At 46.1% G+C, this 18607-nt stretch overlaps 1 protein-coding gene across 3 annotated transcripts in view; it reads left to right on the forward strand.

Moving 5' to 3' along the window:
- LOC147115826 (intraflagellar transport protein 80 homolog) overlaps positions 1 to 18607 on the forward strand; it is a 68619-nt gene that overhangs the window by 13382 nt on the left and 36630 nt on the right. For all 3 annotated transcript variants that reach the window (XM_085990421.1, XM_085990419.1, XM_085990420.1), the window contains 2 exons: positions 12687 to 12776; positions 15432 to 15604. In XM_085990421.1, the coding sequence (XP_085846547.1) occupies positions 12687 to 12776; positions 15432 to 15604 (263 nt within the window). The remainder of the gene's footprint in view (positions 1 to 12686; positions 12777 to 15431; positions 15605 to 18607) is intronic.

Here is an 18607-nt window from a genome sequence, read left to right on the forward strand (position 1 = left end):
CTGGCAAAAGACTAGAGGGTTCCCAATAATTATAGGCCCAGATATTCCAATCCCTACGGGTGGGTATGGGCTGTGTACCCACCCATAGGGACATCGGAAATGCCGGTTTCAGGCATATACAGCGCATGCGCTGAAAACCGGCATTTCTGATCTGTCAAGAATGGTCTTGACAGATCCTCCGACTGCCCTGGAGAAGGGCCTCTGCGGGCGGATAGTTCTGCTTTTTGGAGACCCTCTGCCTGCAGAAAACCCTTACAATTCTTACGCCTGGTAAAAGCAGGCGTAAGGCCTGCTTTTACCAGGATAAGAGTTGAAAGAAAGTTTTTTTTTAAATGTCACTGATTTATCATTTAAAAACACTTTAAAGGTAAGTTTATTTTTAGCCCCGTAAAAAAACTTGAATTATTTTTTTCAAAAATTTAAATTTTTGTTTAAAATATTTAATTTATTGTAATTTCAAGTCATTTTAAAAATGATTTTTTTTAAACATTTATTTAAAGTTTTACTATGTTTTTGGGGTGATCTCCATTCATACACTTGACAGGAAGACCTTCTTTGGCTCCCCATGGCCCACGTGATCCCAGGGACACTACGAACTGCCTGCGCCTCTGGGATACGTGGGCCCTGCGCACTTGGAGTTTAGAGAGGCCCAGGATTGGAAGTGTGCGCGTCCCGGGAGACCTCGGGTAAGGGCGTAGATTTTTCCAGATCGCAGGCCTCCGCACGCGGGAAGCCTGCGATCGGAAAATACGGGCCAATGTTTATTGATGTCACAGTTTCTCCTCTGCTCTCCTGAAGATACTGGGGATGCAAATGGTCTTGGTGGTAGTGCAAAACGGGTGATAGTGAATCGGCAGTACATTTACAGCTCTCCTGATTTTCCTTTCAATTGACTTTAATGAAAAAGAAAATTGGGCCGAGTGTACAACAGGCTGGTGATTCATTAGCGCTCATTTTATGCCCCCCCCCCACCCCCACAAAGATACATTTCAACCCCAATGATGTTATTCTATGGCTGCTAACAGCTTTCAATACCTTATCCAGATGTTCATTCTTTATGTGTGAGCCTCAAGCAGTGAGTGTCAACAGTTTATTCAGCTGTGGAGGGTATCATAGCTAAGCCCAATTCTTTTTTAACTTACATCCTCAAATGCATACTTGATAGTGTTCTTGCATTCTTGGCTGATTTTATTCCATCCCTAGCTAAGAGACACTGAAGCCAGATGTAACAACTCAACTGCTGCCCAGCTAGGATCATTAACTGAGCACAGACACAGGATCGAATCTGTGACCTTCCTTGTCTCCATAGCTTAGTATCACACTGTACATGCATTTACCTATTATAACATTTTATTTGGTTCCTTCTGGTACAGGTTTGGTACCGATGGTGGTAAATTAGTAGGGTTGTTGGCATTCTAAAATAGAAAAGAGGAAGTAGGGTGCCACTGTTTGATGGTATATCAACAGACTGCAGCAGGCTGGTAACATGTATGCTTCCTTCCAAATGTTTATGATCTCTGTTGTGTCACCAAGTATTTATCCCCCTGGGAGAGGCAAGAAAAATTAAAGGTGGAGTCCACCTTTATTGCTCTTGTACAGCTTCTGATGACTGGTTAAATAGCACCAATAGAAGAAGCTGAGGGGTAGTTTACTTGTCTATCATCCCCATTCGCTCATGAGTGGTTCAGAGTGATATTATAGTGCGAAAAATGTGAAATGTGCCTTGCAAAAGGGCAAAACAAGAAATCTGTCTGTAAATAATAGTGATCGACTTTCGAGTCACTGATATCATTCTTAAAAAGGACCATTCATATGCCCAATCTCATTTGAATAGATCTGATACTGATGTGTGCAGTGGGTGCTGTGCTAGAGATCTGGGGGTAGATTTTAACTACCAGCGGAACATGCTGGCCGGCTGCCCAATCCTATCGGTGAGAGACATGGTCCATTGTGAGGGCCGGGCCTCATTACCATACCGCCAGCAAGCTACAGGCACCAAACGGGGTACCCCCCCGCCCCCACTGCACCTCGCCAGCACTGGAACAATGTAACATCAGGCAGCCTGGAGGACATCTTAACCAGCAGGAAGGTAGGTCCTGCTCCTTCAGGCCACGCAAAAATAATTTTAAATTTATCTTTTGGGGGCCTCTTCTGCTGTACCGCCTGGTAAAACAGGGTGGATCGTACATGGCAGTGAATCCCCCAGTTGTCCATCAAAATTGCAGTCGGGGTCCTACGTATGTCATAGGTGTGTACTCTGGACACCCAGCAGAAGGACCCTTTGAGGGTGGCAAAGGTTAGTGCACCGGCGTAAGTAGGCGGTGTGCCATCTTCAGGCCGCTGCTGCCCTGTTTACGTCGGCAGCCTAAGTTAAAATCACCCCCCCTGGTAATTATCTCTGTTTTTCACAAGACTGTGAAATCAACGCAATGATAATTGAACAGGTTCTACAATGGGCGGGTGATCTGCTCCACCAGATTACCGCCCAAGTGATGAAGAAGAATGTCTACCACTGAGTACTTAATTGGTATTAATTGCCGGCTTTTAACTGCAGTTCATTGTTTTTTGGTTACCTTACATGTGTATGTTGAACTGGCTAATTATGTTCCTGTCAAATAATATACTGGGAAGACGACAAATGAACAAATGTATTTTGATTTGTTTACATTCTACTCTATGTAAATAACTCTCAAATACTGCAACCCTTTTATGCCTTTCTCTCCTTCACCCAAATAAAACCTGGTGATAAATAATGAGGCGAAGCACATGATCTGTCATTATTATTTTACTTTTTATATCAGCAGTACTCCATTTTTGGAGTTCTGTCCACTCTAAAATAGGACACTAATAATTTCAAACTGTAGCATGCAGACAGAATAATAGACCCCCATCTGACAGAGACGCCAGCATAATGAGTTTTATATCCCTGTTAATTATGTTTTTTTGGTTTGTTTATTTGACCAAAATGTCAGCGTTAACTATATTTCTTGGGTGTAGCTAATACATCTGCAGTAAAACTAGATTTTTTTTATGGAGATAGGATCAGTGGTTACTGAGAAAATTAGTTAACTGACAGAATAACTCCAGTAATCATTACCCAGTCCTTACAGCCGTTGAAAGCTTAATGTAGCTGGTTTTCTAAGAGTCGCTTTGTGCATTCACTCCTTCACAGTGTTGCTGATGATCCTTTTAAGCAAAAGAATTATTGAAAAAAAAGTTTCAGAGGAAATATTATTTTGCAGTAAATCTGCCACATTTAGGTACTGTAATGTTTAACGCTACTGAAGCAACTGCTGTACAGAAGATTTTAAAGGGAACTTGATTTAAATTCTGAAGTGAAATAGGTACCTGTGACAGAAATCAAATCAAATTAAATTAGAATCTCATTGGTCCTATTTATCTAGATGTTCTGAACTGTGAATTTAATTTCTTAACATTTGAGAAATACATAAGTGAGAGCCAAAGTAAGATCTTTAATGCCCTGATTTCGGGCACAGACCGAGCGTACTGGACTGTGAAAGAAGTACTGCCGGATTCACACCAAATCTCAGTCCCACTCCATGTTCCAGACAGGAATGGTGCCATTTCCTGCTCTCGCCCTGAACTCACTTTGCCTCCAATTTCCACCCTTCCCTCACCTTCACATGGTCCATCTCCGACTCTTCCCTTCCCTTCCTTGACATCTCCGTCTCCATCTCTGGGGATAGGTTACTGACCAACATTCACTACAAGCCCACTGACTGCCACAGCTACCTGGACTACACTTCCTCCCACCCCACCTCCTGTAAGGACTCTATTCCATTCTCCCAGTTTCTCCGTCTCCGCCGCATCTGCTCCGACGATGCCACCTTCCACACCAGTGCTTCCGACATGTCTTCCTTTTTCCTCAACTGAGGATTCCCCTCTACCGTGGTTGACACGGCCCTTGACCGTGTCCATTCTATCTCCCACACTTCTGCCCTCACCCCTGCCCCTCCCTCCCGTAACCACGATAGGGTTCCCCTTGTCCTCACCTTTCACCCCACCAGCCTCCACATTCAACGGATCATCCTCCACCATTTCTGCCACCTCCAAAGTGATCCCACCACTAAACGCATCTTCCCCTCCCCTCCCCTTTCAGCATTCCGCAGGGACTGCTCCCTCCGAGACACCCTAGTCCACTCCTCTATCACCCCAGCACCCCTTCCCCTTCGCCCGGCACCTTCCCGTGCAAGCGCAGGCGATGCAACACCTTCCCTTATACCTCCCCCGTTCCCACTGTCCAGGGCCCCAAACACCCCTTCCAGGTGAAACAGCGATTTACTAGTACTTCTTCTAGTATACTGTATTCGCTGCTCACGATGTGGTCTCCTCTACATTGGGGAGACCAAATGCAGATTGGGTGACTGCTTTGCGGAACACCTCCGTTCAGTCCGTAAAGATGACCCCGAGCTTCCGGTCGCCTGTCATTTTAATTCACCGCCCCATTCCCACTCAGACCTCACTGTACTCGGGCTCTTGCATTGTTCCACGGAAGCTCAGCGTAAACTCGGAACAGCACCTCATCTTTCGATTAGGCACTTTACAGCCTTCTGGACTCAATATCGAGTTCAACAATTTCAGATCATAACCTTGGCCCCCATTACATTTTTACTTATTTTATATCCACACCTTTGTTTTGGCCCTTCCCCCCCCCCTTTTTTTTCTCTCCTACATGGCAGCTGTCTCCCATTCTGCCAGCGCATTTCACACCTAATCTAGAGCCGTCTTTTGTCTCCACTAGTCCTATCACCATCTCACCTCGTTTTGAATACCTCTTAATGTCTCTTCACTTCTCTTTTGTTCTCTCCCAGCCTGGCCTTCAGTCTTGACAAAGGGTTTGACCCGAAACGTTGACTCTATTTTCTCTCCACGGATGTTGCCTGGCCTGCTGAGTTTTTCCAGCATTTTCTGTTATTATTTAGGAATGGGAAGGCAATTGAAGCTCCCAACTGAAGCAGACTGCAGCTTCATTACTATATGCAAAAGGCAACAGGGATGGATGCTGCTCCATTTTGCTGCCAGTGTATGCCAAGCCCCCACGATGCCCAGGAAACCTAGTGAAAAGGGAGCCTAAGGCAGACCTTCAGGCAGGAGGCCCTTTAAGTAGTCCGCAGATGTTAAAAGAAAGACTTGCATTTATATAGCACTTTTCATGACCACCGGATGTCTCAAAGTGCTTTACAGCCAATGAAGTACTTTTGAAGTACTGTTGTAACGTGGGAAACGTGATAGCCAATTCCCGCAGGTAAAGGTAAATGTTTTGAGACCTTTTCTGGGCCCTTGGTGGTAATTTTTGTGCATTTTCCAGCCATTTAAGCTTTTGAGATATTTTGTGCCAGTAGTTGCTACTTATTTATGTTTTGCCTCTCTTTATTGTGACTGGTGGGTTTACCAATTGGGATCCTCCAAGCTGATGCTTGGAGGCAGAGGAAGACCCGGTGAAAGATGCCAAGCAAGTCAGACTGCCCAAGATGTGTTCCATGCCCTCTTGCTGGCATCTTCACCCCTGCATCTGCAGAGAAATGTGAAATGATTTTGTTTTTAGTGGTCGTCCTGGTAAGGACTCCCCCGAGGAGGCGGCACAGCCAACACTAGTGGGATCACTACAAGCTATGAATGCTTGACTTATGCTGGAATATTCTGTAGAAGCACTCCATGCTTTACATGTTATTGTATGAAAGAGGGCATGCCAGGGTGAACAAGAGCGAGCATTACCTGTTTAGTGGCATCCTGACACCTACCTGGGAATGACAAGGGGACTTGTCTTCTCAGATTCTGAGTCAGCAGCGAGGAAAATGCGGAACTTTGCCATCGGATAGCTGCAGCGACCTTGCAGCATAGGGCTGGCACATGCAGGAACAGTAATGGTCAGCAGTGGCTTGAAACCTGGCTGCTCCTTCTTGCAGGCATACTGCAAAGTTGACCTGTGGAATGGTGCTGCGGAGTGGCGCAGAGGTCAACCCTCCTCACAAGCACCTTGTGAAACACCAGTTTCAACCATTAAAAAGTATAGACAAAAATCTGTCTTTTGCATAGTTACTCAAATGGGCATTTTATCTGTGTGAAAAATTTGGAACTCCTATTCCATTTTTATATTAATAGCAACTTATATAATTGGATATTTGGTATCCAGTTGCAGAAACTGAAAACTGCCTGAACTTGAAGCAGGTGTGAGTTATTTTAGAGCCAAATGAGTCAAGTTTGAAGGAATTATGTGACATTGGTAAAGTGGATTTAAAGATGTGAAGTCCGCGACTTGAACTTCTCGCTTTTTCAAACTCCCCGCCAACAGGAGCAATAAGAAAGCTCGGGTCCCCTATAAAGGAACAGTGACTGACCACCAGGACCAGCTACAGTTTGATTCCATTCACACTTTTATCTAGAAAGGATGCTATAGCAGCATCACCAGGACTGATAACATCTGGAATTACAAATTATTTTTCTCAATTTTAATTTTTAAAAAATAACATCAAAATGTCATTGGAATACTTGTACTGCAACAGACACAATTGGTAAAGGTTTCCTCTGTGTACTAGATGTAGCAAAATTATCAACTGTTCTTTATAAATATGTTTAAGACTTTGTTTCAATGTCTGCTGCAGCAGGAGCTTGTTGGCAGCCTCTGATATGGTAGTGCTGCAGTACAGTTATCAGAACAGGCTGTTTAGGACCTGGAGCCATCCATGATTTCCTGAATACAGCAGTATTGTCCATTTAACAAAAAGAGAGCAGGAGGACAAATATCTGCTCAGATCAACCATAAAATAAGATTATATTATTCTGAAGGGGAATCACTTTGGTGTAAGTTTATTATATACATAGTTAGAGGTAACCAATATGGCAACATTTATAATCTTTGCTTCATTTGTTTTTTTGAATGGATAAAATACAACTATCTCGAGATTTGATTTAATTAAGAAACGTGTCATGTAGCTAAAACAATATTTTTAAATCGAAAATATATTTATACATCTACAATGAAAAGGTCATGGATAAGATGTTGAATATTCCATGGATGTACTGCTGTAAAGGAAAAATATAGATCTATTACGTGGCTTATTGACAGCTTCCCCGATAACTCAACAAGCTTATCTAGTGAGTGAATGAGCCATACAAACCAGTAAGGTCCCATGTATGTTTGATACCAGGTGGTGCTGAGTTAGTTGATGGCAGCTGTGGGATGGTAAGGATGCTACAGTTGATGTCAGTATGCCTCGGCTAGGGAGGGAAAAATTTACTAGTGTTCATACTCCTGATTGCCATCCAGTGACCGATGATGGAACATCCATTTTGTGGGCTGCATTGTGATATTCCCCATGGTGGAACAACCTGCTGGCACTCGCTGTCAAGGCACATCCTTGAGCAAGGTACCAGAGGGAGTCCCGTGTCCTTGGGAATATAGACCAATTCCCCCAATCAGGCACTCCTGGATGGAAAATGAGAAGCTGCAAGCCAGCTATTTCCCAACCAGTGCTTCCGTGAATGTTGCATCTTACCAGAACTATCTGTTTGGGGAACCAGCCTTATATAGAGTCATAGAGTTATACAGCACGGATAGAGGCCCTTCGGCCCATCGTATCCGCGCCGGCCATCAAGCCCTGTCTGATCTAATCCCATATTCCAGCATTTGGTCCGTAGCCTTGTATGCTATGGCATTTCAAGTGCTCATCCAAATGCTTCTTAAATGTTGTGAGGGTTCCTGCCTCCACAACCCTTTCAGGCAGTGAGTTCCAGACTCCAACCACCCTCTGGGTGAAAAAGTTCTTCCTCAAATCCCCTCTAAACCTCCCGCCCTTTACCTTGAATCTATGTCCCCTAGTTATTGACCCCTCTACTAAGGGAAAAAGCTCCTCAGCATCCATCCTATCTATGCCCCTCATAATTTTGTACACCTCAATCATGTCCCCCCTCAGCCTCCTCTGCTCCAAGGAAAACAAACCCAATCTGCCCAGTCTCTCTTCATAGCTGAAGCGCTCCAGCCCCGGTAACATCCTGGTGAACCTCCTCTGCACCCTCTCCAACGCGATCACATCCTTCCTGTAGTGTGGCGACCAGAACTGCACACAGTATTCCAGCTGTGGCCTAACCAGTGTTTTATACAGTTCCATCATAACCTCCTTGCTCTTATATTCAATGCCTCGGCTAATGAAGGCAAGTACCCCATATGCCTTTTTTACCACCTTATCCACCTGTTCCGCCGCCTTCAGGGATCTGTGTACTTGCACACCCAGATCCCTCTGACCCTCCGTCTTGCCTAGGGTCTTGCCATTCATTGTGTATTCCCTTGCCTTGTTAGCCCCCCCCCCAAAGTGCATCACCTCGCACTTTTCCAGGTTAAATTCCATTTGCCACTGTTCCGCCCATCTGACCAACCCATCTATATCGTCCTGCAGACTGAGGCTACCCTCCTCGCTATTTACCACCCTACCAATTTTTGTATCATCCGCGAACTTACTGATCATACCTTTTACATTCATATCCAAGTCATTAATGTAGACCACAAACAGCAAGGGACCCAGCACCGATCCCTGTGGTACCCCACTGGCCACAGGTTTCCAGTCACAAAAACAACCTTCGACCATCACCCTCTGCCTTCTGTCACTAAGCCAGTTTTGTATCCAATGTGCCAAGGCACCCTGGATTCCATGGGCTCTTACCTTCTTGACCAGTCTCCTGTGCGGGACTTTATCGAAGGCCTTACTGAAATCCATATATACCACATCCACTGCGTTACCCTCATCCACACACCTAGTCACCCCCTCAAAAAATTCAATCAAATTAGTCAGACATGATCTTCCCTTGACAAAGCCATGTTGACTATCCCTGATTAATCCTTGCCTCTCCAAGTGGAGATAAATTTTGTCCCTCAGAAGTTTTTCCAATAATTTTCCTACCACTGATGTTAGGCTCACTGGCCTGTAGTTCCCCGGTTTTTCCCTACTTCCCTTCTTGAATAATGGTACTACATTAGCGGTTCTCCAGTCCTCTGGCACATCCCCTGTGGCCAGAGAGGTTCTGAATATATGTGTTAGAGCCCCCGCAATCTCTTGCTTTGCCTCACACAGCAGCCTGGGATACATTTCATCCGGGCCTGGGGATTTATCCATTTTTAGGCCAGCTAGAACCGCCAATACCTCCTCCCTCTCGATGTGAATATGTTCGAGCATATCACAGTCCCCCCGCCCTATTTCTATGTCAACATCGTCCTTCTCCATTGTGAAAACAGATGCAAAAAATTCATTTAGAACCCCTCCTACATCTTCCGGCTCCACACACAGATTGCCACTTTTGTCCCTAATGGGCCCTATTTTTTCCCTAGTTATCCTCTTACCCTTAATATACTTATAAAACATCTTAGGATTTTCCTTTATTTTGCTCGCCAGTGTTATTTCATGGCCCCTCCTTGATCTCCTAATTTATTTTTTAAGTATCCCCCTGCACTTTTTGTACTCCTCTAGGGCTTCCTCCGTCTTTAGCCTTTTGTATCTGCCAAAAGCCCTCCTTTTTTTCCTAATCCATTCTCGTATATCCCCTGACATCCAAGGTTCCCTGTGGTTTTTGGAACCACCCTTGACCTTTACAGGAACATGTTGCCATTGTATGATCCCAATCTCCCTTCTGAAAGCCTCCCATTGCTCTGATGCGGATTTTCCTACAAGTAGCTGATCCCAGTCCATTTTGGCCAGATCCTGCCTTATCCTATTAAAATCGGCCTTCCCCCAATTTAGAACCTTTATTTCCGGCCCATCCCTGTCCTTTTCCATGACCACCTTAAATCTTACCATATTATGGTCACTGTCACCAAAGTGCTCACCTACTAGCACTTTTTCCACTTGGCCGGCCACATTCCCTAGAATTAGGTCCAGTACCGCCCCCTCTCTTGTAGGACTTTCTACATGCTGGCTCAAAAAGCTCTCCTGGATGCACTTTAAGAATTCTACACCCTCTGAGCCTTTCACACTCTGACTATCCCAGTTAATATTGGGGAAGTTGAAATCCCCCATTATTATTACCCTATTATTTGCACATTCCTCTGAGATTTGCCTACATATCTGTTCCTCTATCTCCTCCTGACTGTTTGGAGGCCTATAGTACACTCCCAGCAAAGTGCTTGCCCCCTTTTTGTTTTTAAGCTCCACCCATATGGCCTCATTAGAGGAACCTGCTAATATATCATCCCTCCTTACTGCAGTAATTGACTCCTTAATTAATATTGTGACACCCCCTCCTCTTATACCTCCCCCTCTGTCTCGCCTGAAGATTCTGTACCCCGGAATATTGAGCTGCCAGTCTTGCCCCTCCCTCAACCATGTCTCCGTGATAGCAACAATATCATACTCCCATGTGTTTATCAACACCTTCAGTTCATCCACCTTACTTGCAAGACTCCTTGCATTAAAATAGATGCCATCCAGCCTTGCCCTTATATATTTGCCCTGTCTACCAAGCTGACTTGTTTTTTTCTCTATAATTGGCAGCACATCACCCCCTATTTCAGCTCCCCTCTGTATCCCATCCCCCTGCCAAGTTAGTTTAAACCCCCCCCCCCAACAGTGCTAGCAAACCTCCCCGCAAGGATATTTGTCCCACTCTGGTTCAGGTGCAACCCGTCCGACTTGTACAAGTCCCACCTTTCCCAGAAGCAGGCCCAGTGATCCAGGAAAGTAAAACCCTCCCCCCTACACCAACTCTTTAGCCATGCATTCATCTGCTCTATCCTCCCATTCCTATACTCACTAGCACGTGGCACTGGGAGTAATCCAGAGATTACAACCTTTGAGGTCCTGCTCTTTAATCTGTTACCTAGCTCCCTAAATTCTTGATGCAGGACCTCATCCCCCTTCCTACCTATGTCGTTGGTCCCAATGTGGACCACGACCTCTGCCTGCTCACCCTCCCCCTTAAGAATGCCCTGTAGCCGCTCAGTGACATCCCTGACCCTGGCCCCAGGGAGGCAACAAACCATCCTGGAGTCACGTTTGCGGCCACAGAAACGCCTATCTGTTCCCCTTACGATAGAATCCCCTACCACTATTGCTCTCCCACTCTTTTTCCTCCCTTCCTGAGCAGCAGAAGCGTCCCTGGTGCCAGGAAGCTGGCTGCTGCTGCCTTCCCCTGGTGAGTCATCCCCCTCAACAGTATCCAACTTGGTATACCTGTTTGAAAGGGGGATGTCCGCAGGGGTTCTCTGCACTACCTGCCTGCCTTTGTTGCTCCGCCTGATGGTCACCCCCTGTGCTGCCCTACCCTGAGGCGTGAACAACTCGCTAAACGTGCTATCCACGACCCTCTCAGCATCGCGCATGCTCCAAAATTCATCCACCCGCAGCTCGAGCGCCGCAATGCGGTCTACAAGTAGCTGCAGCTGGATGCATTTCCCGCACACATGGTTGTCAGGGACACTGGCAGCGTCCCTGACTTCCCACATGGAGCAAGAGGAGCAGAACACGGGTCTGAACTCTCCTGCCATGACTTACTCCTTTAATTAATTAACAAATTTATTCAATACCCCAGTTACAGGTATACTCTAGGGCGCTTTATTTACCAACTATCCCCACTACACCACAGAAATTTAACACCACAGAACTCAAGCTTGTATTGAAAAGAGAGAAATACTCACCAACCAATCACTTACCTGCTCCCTGGTGACGTCACACTTGGATTACTTTTTACCTCTCTCCTGGAACCTGGATTGGTCGGTGCCTCTGACTGCTCCCTCTCAAGCCTTTAAGCTCTCCTGCCTCGGGCTGCTCCCGCGCAGGTCCACTGCTTCTCCGGTCTCGGGGCTGTGGGCCTCGGTGCCTCTGACTGCTCCCTCTCAAGCCTTCAAGCTCTCCCGCCTCGGGCTGCTCCCGCGCAGGTCCGCTGCGTCTCCGGTCTCGGGGCTGTGGGCCTCGGTGCCTCTGACTGCTCCCTTTTAAGCCTTCAAGCTCTCCCGCCTCGGGCTGCTCCCGCGCAGGTCCGCTGCTTCTCCGGTCTCGGGGCTGTGGGCCTCGGTGCCTCTGACTGCTCCCTTTTAAGCCTTCAAGCTCTCCCGCCTCGGGCTGCTCCCGCGCAGGTCCGCTGCTTCTCCGGTCTCGGGGCTGTGGGCCTCGGTGCCTCTGACTGCTCCCTTTTAAGCCTTCAAGCCCTCCCGCCTCGGGCTGCTCCCGCGCAGGTCCGCTGCTTCTCCGGTCTCGGGGCTGTGGGCCTCGGTGCCTCTGACTGCTCCCTTTTAAGCCTTCAAGCTCTCCCGCCTCGGGCTGCTCCCGCGCAGGTCCGCTGCTTCTCCGGTCTCGGGGCTGTGGGCCTCGTTGCCTCTGACTGCTCCCTTTTAAGCCTTCAAGCTCTCCCGCCTCGGGATTCAACACTTTGAGAGGAGGGGCGAAGAATATTTGCAAGATGTAAAAACAGTTTTAAAAAGTGCTTTATTATCATGTTTTAATTTCAGTGGTAAAGTTCAGACCTGCATGGCTCCCAATGAGCTAGTCAGAAAATAGTTAGAGGACACAGACATAGGGGATGAACCTGCATGATCATTATAAAGACCTTTATGGATAAGATCATAACTACATAAACATACAAACCCAATATAAGCCTATTAAAAAGCTAATGTAACTTAAAACTGCAACCCATTTTCATTGTACTTGTACTAAACCTATTGCTATTTTTTTTTCCACGAACAGGAACAAACAATGTGGTCATGCCTTGCTGCCATGGCAATTGCGCACAAAGACCTTATGACAGCAGAGGTAGCTTATGCAGCAATTGGCGAGGTATATGAATAAAATGTCTTTTTAAAATCATATCTTTGTCATTAATCTCTCTAATATGTTACACTTTTGAGTTATATTCATGGAACCACTCCCAAAGCCTCATATAGACTATTATTTCCTTGCCTGCTTCTTAGGGTTACACAATAGGCAGCAAAAAAGACTTACCTGCACCTTCTTCCTGTTTTTCTCTCACTCTGAATAACTGCTCCTCCTAACAATGTCTTCTAGCTACTGCAAAAGCTTGGTGTTTCTTGCTGCCATCATGCACACTATGGCTCAGTAGACTGATGCATGGTGAAGTCTGAAATCCATTTTGCCAGTGTCAGTTGTAACTCCTTCTACTCTTAATAGGAGAAGATTACCCGTAACAAGAGGGATAAAAGCCCCAAGCTCCATGTCTTCTGAAGAGGCAGTTATACAAATCGTGAGCTGAGACAATACTGAGGAAGCAGCAGGCCAGTTCCTAGATCAGGGCATGTGAACAACTTTTCCATCTCCCTTTTTCATGCCTCACTCCTTCACTCACTGCCTGAGTCACTACACCCACATAGGCTAATGAACCTACAAACCTCATACAGTCTAATATTGAACATGATCTGACATACGCTTGTTTCTTTCTCTTTCCCTGACTTGAACTTGGGGGGCAGGGGCAGAGATAAGGAAAGCCCTGCTGAAGATGCACCAGCATTCAATTTTAGCCTGTGAAGCTAATAGGCAAATTAGACAGTGACTTTGAGGGGAGTGCACTGGGATATGCACAAAACCTAATTGAGCAGGAGCAAGTAGTGGTGACAAAGGAAGAAATACAACAGAAATGTGGACCTCGGACTCAGATTTTAAAAGGTGCTTTCTGAGAATGAGAGATTGCTGGGGGTGTTGTACTGTCTACCAAGGAGCTTTCACCACATGTCAGCTAGCCCCATTTCCACCCAATTTCAGTCTCATTTGTGCCCAAAATCCAGTGTAAGGGGCACAAAAATTGGCTGCTATGAGTCCCAGAAGGAAGCTCGCCTCCAGTCTCCCTCTCCAGTCAAGTATTTTTTTCCGACAATAAACTTTATTCATAAATGTAACAAATACACAAAAACACATTTGAAAAAAAAAACATTCTGCAAATTGTACGGTCATAATCATAGTGCAGAGGGCATTTGAGTTGCATCATTCCAGGTAGTGTTGGGACTGATATATTAATTTCTATCCAAACATTGCATTTTAACAGATACTAAATTAACATTGAAGTATACAGTTAGTGTTGGCACTAATACATTGATTTGTATCTATTTGGATGGTGCTACATAAATTGGAGATACACAGTTTCCAGAGGTGGTTATTCACATTTGGTTCTTTTGTAAACATTCAAACTGAAAGAATGCTACATATGAATTTAAGCCCCCAGTGCACAAATATAATGGCAGGAATGGCTTCAGATTGTGGCTGTTCCTTATTTTACCTTTGTGGCAGCTGCACCAAATGTCAGTGCATCCCTCAGTGCAGAGTCTTAGACCATGGAATGTGCCAGACTGCAACACTTGGACAGTTCCTTGCTCTGGAAGGCCAGCAAAGGGCCTGAGTTGATGTCCTTCCAGCAACAGCTGTTTTTCCTTCGGTATGTGTCCTCAGGAACGGTCAGTAGAGAACAGAGTCCTGTGTTATGGAGCTGCTCAGGATGAACCTCAACAAAAACCACTACATCTCTCCCTAGACTTTCCTTGGAAATGTACATTCCAGAGGAGGTGGTCTAGTCAAGTTAATTCAATATTGCTTCACACTCAGTTTGTTAACCTTAACGTGTGGCAGACATTACTGCAGGTTCTCTCCAGACCTTTTAGCTTCTCATTCATAGAGAGGGACCACTTCTCTGGACCATTGTCCAAAAAATGGAATCCAATTCCTGCATGGACAGTTGTTCATCTGGGCTGCAAACTTTCTGAAGTTTGTTGTTTACCCCCAGGCTTCTTTTTAGCCTTTCTATCTGGGTAGAAATAAAATGATTACAAAGAAATTCAATGGAAAGTAAATAATTGCCTAAATTTGCAATGCTTCAATAGCAGCAGAGTAAAACTTGCATTTCTATAGCACCTATCATAAACTCAGGACATCCTAAAGTGCTTTACAGCCAATGAAGTACTTTTTGGAGTGTAGTCACTGTTGTAATGTGGGAAACGTGGCAGCCAATTTACACACAGCAAGCTCCCACAAACAACAATGTGATAATGACCAGAGAAACTTTTTGATATGTTGATTGAGGGATAAATATTGGCCAGAACACCGGGGATAACTCCCCTACTCTTCTTCGAAATAGTGCCATGGGATCTTTTGTGTCTACCTGAGAGAGCAGACGGGGCCTCGGTTCAACGTCTCATCCAAAAGACAGCACCTCCGACAGAGCAGCATGCCCTCAGTACTGACTGGAGTGTCAGCCTAGATTTATGTGCTCAAGTCCCTGGAGCGGGACTTGAATCCACAACCTTCTGACTCAGAGGCGCGTGTGCTACCCACTGAGCCACAGCTGGCTAATAATAAACATTAACAAAAATGTATGCAACTGAAAAATCCAGTGTTCAAAATGTTACATTAAACAGAACAACACAATTAAATAAGTTGTAATTGTGCTCAAATTGAACAAATACTTGTTAATTTTTTTTAAATTCCCAGATTGATAAAGTACAGTATATCAACTTAATCAAGGATTTGCCCTCAAAGGAGTCACGGATGGCACACTTGCTGCTATTTACTGGAAATGCACAGGATGCTGAGGGAATTTTAATCCAGGCGGGTCTTATTTATCAAGCCATCCAAGTAAATATTAACCTCTACAACTGGGAAAGGTGAGGAAATCAAACACATTCAGCACTAGGTTAAAATGAATGCTAACTACAGAGTTACAATTGCACACTAGAGGCCAGTGTTGTTAAATGATAGTAATTATGCTATCACTGCTCTGAAATAGATTTTTCTTTGCTTATTGACCAAAATCACATAGTATTGAAGTCAGAACATAATATTTTGCCAGTGATATCTTTTCAGTCTTGGCTAGTCTTATTTGTTTGCTGTACTCTCTCTATATAAGTATTAGTTTATTGCTTCTACATAGAGGAGGGAATTGACTAGTCATTGATAGATTGTGTGTAGATTTAGCCTCAATCTAGTTTCCCATCTTCATTTATTCATTATTGGTTTAAGCATTTAGTGAGATGTAAATTCCTGTTTTCGAGGTAGTTGTTCACCTTTCCTGGGCCTCCCCGTATTATGCACCATCCCTGAGTGAGAGGACAGGCAAGTAGACTGCTGGCTTCCTTCATTGTCGCTCTAAGATTGGCTGTCAGGAGGTGCACTAATGTGGCCCAGGTAATTGTCCCTTGATTTTCCCCATCTCCTGTGAGGAAGCATTCGGCCTTAGCTCAGTGTCTTCTCATGTAGCATGATTAAATCTTGTGGAGGATTTCTGTGATGAACCTGTCCCCTGTCTTTTCACAGTGCAGCTTGTTTCATCATGGCAACACCATCTCATCAGAGATTTACCAGCCATAGGAAAGATTTTGACTAAAATTGATTTTTTCAAAAGACAAGGGGCTAGAAATTCATTATAGCCAAGGAATGGGTGGTGTCAGTAGAAAAGTTGGAGAATTAGCACCATGCTTTAGACTGCACACAAAATTCGTGCTCACTGCTCCATAAAATGATTGGAGTCCTAAAGAAAGTCTTAAAACCCAAGTTCACTGGTGTTACACTCAGAGTGGACCAATATCGGGTGCAGTCTAATTGCAACTCCTCATTGCCACAGGCTTTTTTCACTTCTTAAGGGGGAGGTTCATTGATGCTGGAGCACCTCATCTCAGCATTGCTGGTTGTGCAGCTGCCTCAGCAAGCAGAAGCAGAACAAGGAGAAGGTGCCAGAGGACTGAACCAGGTGTGCTCATGGCAGATCCATGCCTCAGTGAGAGAGCCCGCAGATTCTCAAATGAAGCATTGGTTTTCGCTGTGGAGAGACGGAGCGTAGTGCTCTCTTCTCTTCTTCTTAGGCAGTCCCTCGGAACCGAGGATGACTTGCTTCCACATTAAAAATGAGTGCGCAGGTGACTGATGAGTCCACTGCGGGACCTACAGTCTCTGTCACAGGTGAGGCAGACGGTGATTGAAGGGGCGGGCGGGTGGGTGGGGTGCTTGGGTTGACGTGCGCGCCTTGCGCTGCCTGTGCTTGGCTTCCGCTTGCTCCTGGTGAAGAGACTCGAAGTGTTTGGCGCCTTCCCGGATGCTTCTCCTCCACTTTGTGCGGTCTTGGGCCAGGGATTCCCAGGTGTCGGGGATGTTGTACTTTTTCAAGGAGGCTTTGAGGGTGTCCTTGAAGCATTTCCTCTGCCCACCTGGGGCTCTCTTGCTGTGCCGGAGCTCCGAATAGAGCGCTTGTTTTGGGAGTCTCATATCGGGCATGCGGACAATGTGACCCGTCCATCGGAGCTGATTGAGCGTGGTCAGAGCTTCGATGCTGGGGATGTTGGCCTGAGCAAGAACACTGACGTTGGTGCGCCTATCCTGCCAATGGATTTGCAGGATCTTGCGGAGGCAGCGTTGGTGGTACCTCTCCAGTACTTTGAGGTGCCTGCTGTACATGGTCCATGTCTCTGAGGCATACAGCAGGGCAGGTATCACTGCTGCCCTGTAGACCATGAGCTTAGTGCCGGGTTTGAGGTCCTGGTCTTCAAACACACTCTTCCTCAGGCGACCGAAGGCTGCACTGGCACACTGAAGGCGGTGTTGGACTTCGTCGTCGACGTCTGCCCTTGTTGACAGTAGGCTCCCGAGGTATGGAAAGTGGTCCACGTTGTCCAAGGCCTTGTCGTGGATTTTGATAATCGGGGGGCAGCACTGTGTGGCGGGGGCAGGTTGGTAGAGGACCTTTGTCTTACGGATGTTTAGTGTAAGGCCCATACTCTCGTATGCTTCGGTGAAGGTATTTACGATGGTTTGGAGTTCGACCTCCGAGTGAGCGCAGACGCAAGCATCATCTGCATACTGTAATTCGACGACAGAGGATGGGACGACCTTGGATCTGGACTGGAGGCGACAGAGGTTGAACAGTTTCCCGTTTGTTCTGTAAATTAGCTCCACTCCAGTGGGGAGCTTACTGAGGGTGAGATGGAGCATTGCAGCAAGGAAGATTGAGAAGAGCGTTGGTGCGATGACACAGCCTTGCTTGACCCCGGTTCGTACGTGAATTGGGTCTGTGGTGGAACTGTTGGTCAGGATCACGGCTTGCATGTCGTCGTGAAGCAGGCAGAGGATAGTGACAAACTTTTGAGGGCAGCCGAATTTGAGGAGGACACTCCATAAACCCTCACGGTTGACAGTGTCGAAGGCCTTTGTGAGATCAAAGAAGGCCATGTACAGTGGTTGGTGCTGTTCCCTGCATTTCTCTTGTAATTGACGTGCGGTGAAGATCATGTCCATTGTGCCCCTTAGTGGGCGGAATCCGCATTGCGACTTTGGGAGGAGCTCTTCGGCCACTGGGAGAAGGCGATTGAGGAGGATTCTTGCGATGACTTTCCCTGTGGCAGATAGCAGGGAAACTCCTCTGTAATTACTGCAATCGGACTTGTCATCTTTCTTGGAGATGGTCACAATTACGGCGTCTCTGTGATCCCCTGGCATGCTCTCCTCCTTCCAGATAAGTGGCAGGAGGCCCTCGCCACAAGTCTTCCGCACCATGTGGAGGAAGGTAGCACAGCATGTCTCGGGCAGCACTGTGGTCCCCAGGACCCACACACAGTGCAGGAAGAAAGTTAACGACCTCACTCGGGTGGTCAGGGTGAGCCTGTGCTTCCACAAATGCT

The sequence above is a fragment of the Somniosus microcephalus genome, chromosome 6, assembly GCF_052327205.1.
Source record: "Somniosus microcephalus isolate GS21.2 chromosome 6, FLI_Smic_1.0, whole genome shotgun sequence".
Taxonomy (NCBI): domain Eukaryota; kingdom Metazoa; phylum Chordata; class Chondrichthyes; order Squaliformes; family Somniosidae; genus Somniosus; species Somniosus microcephalus.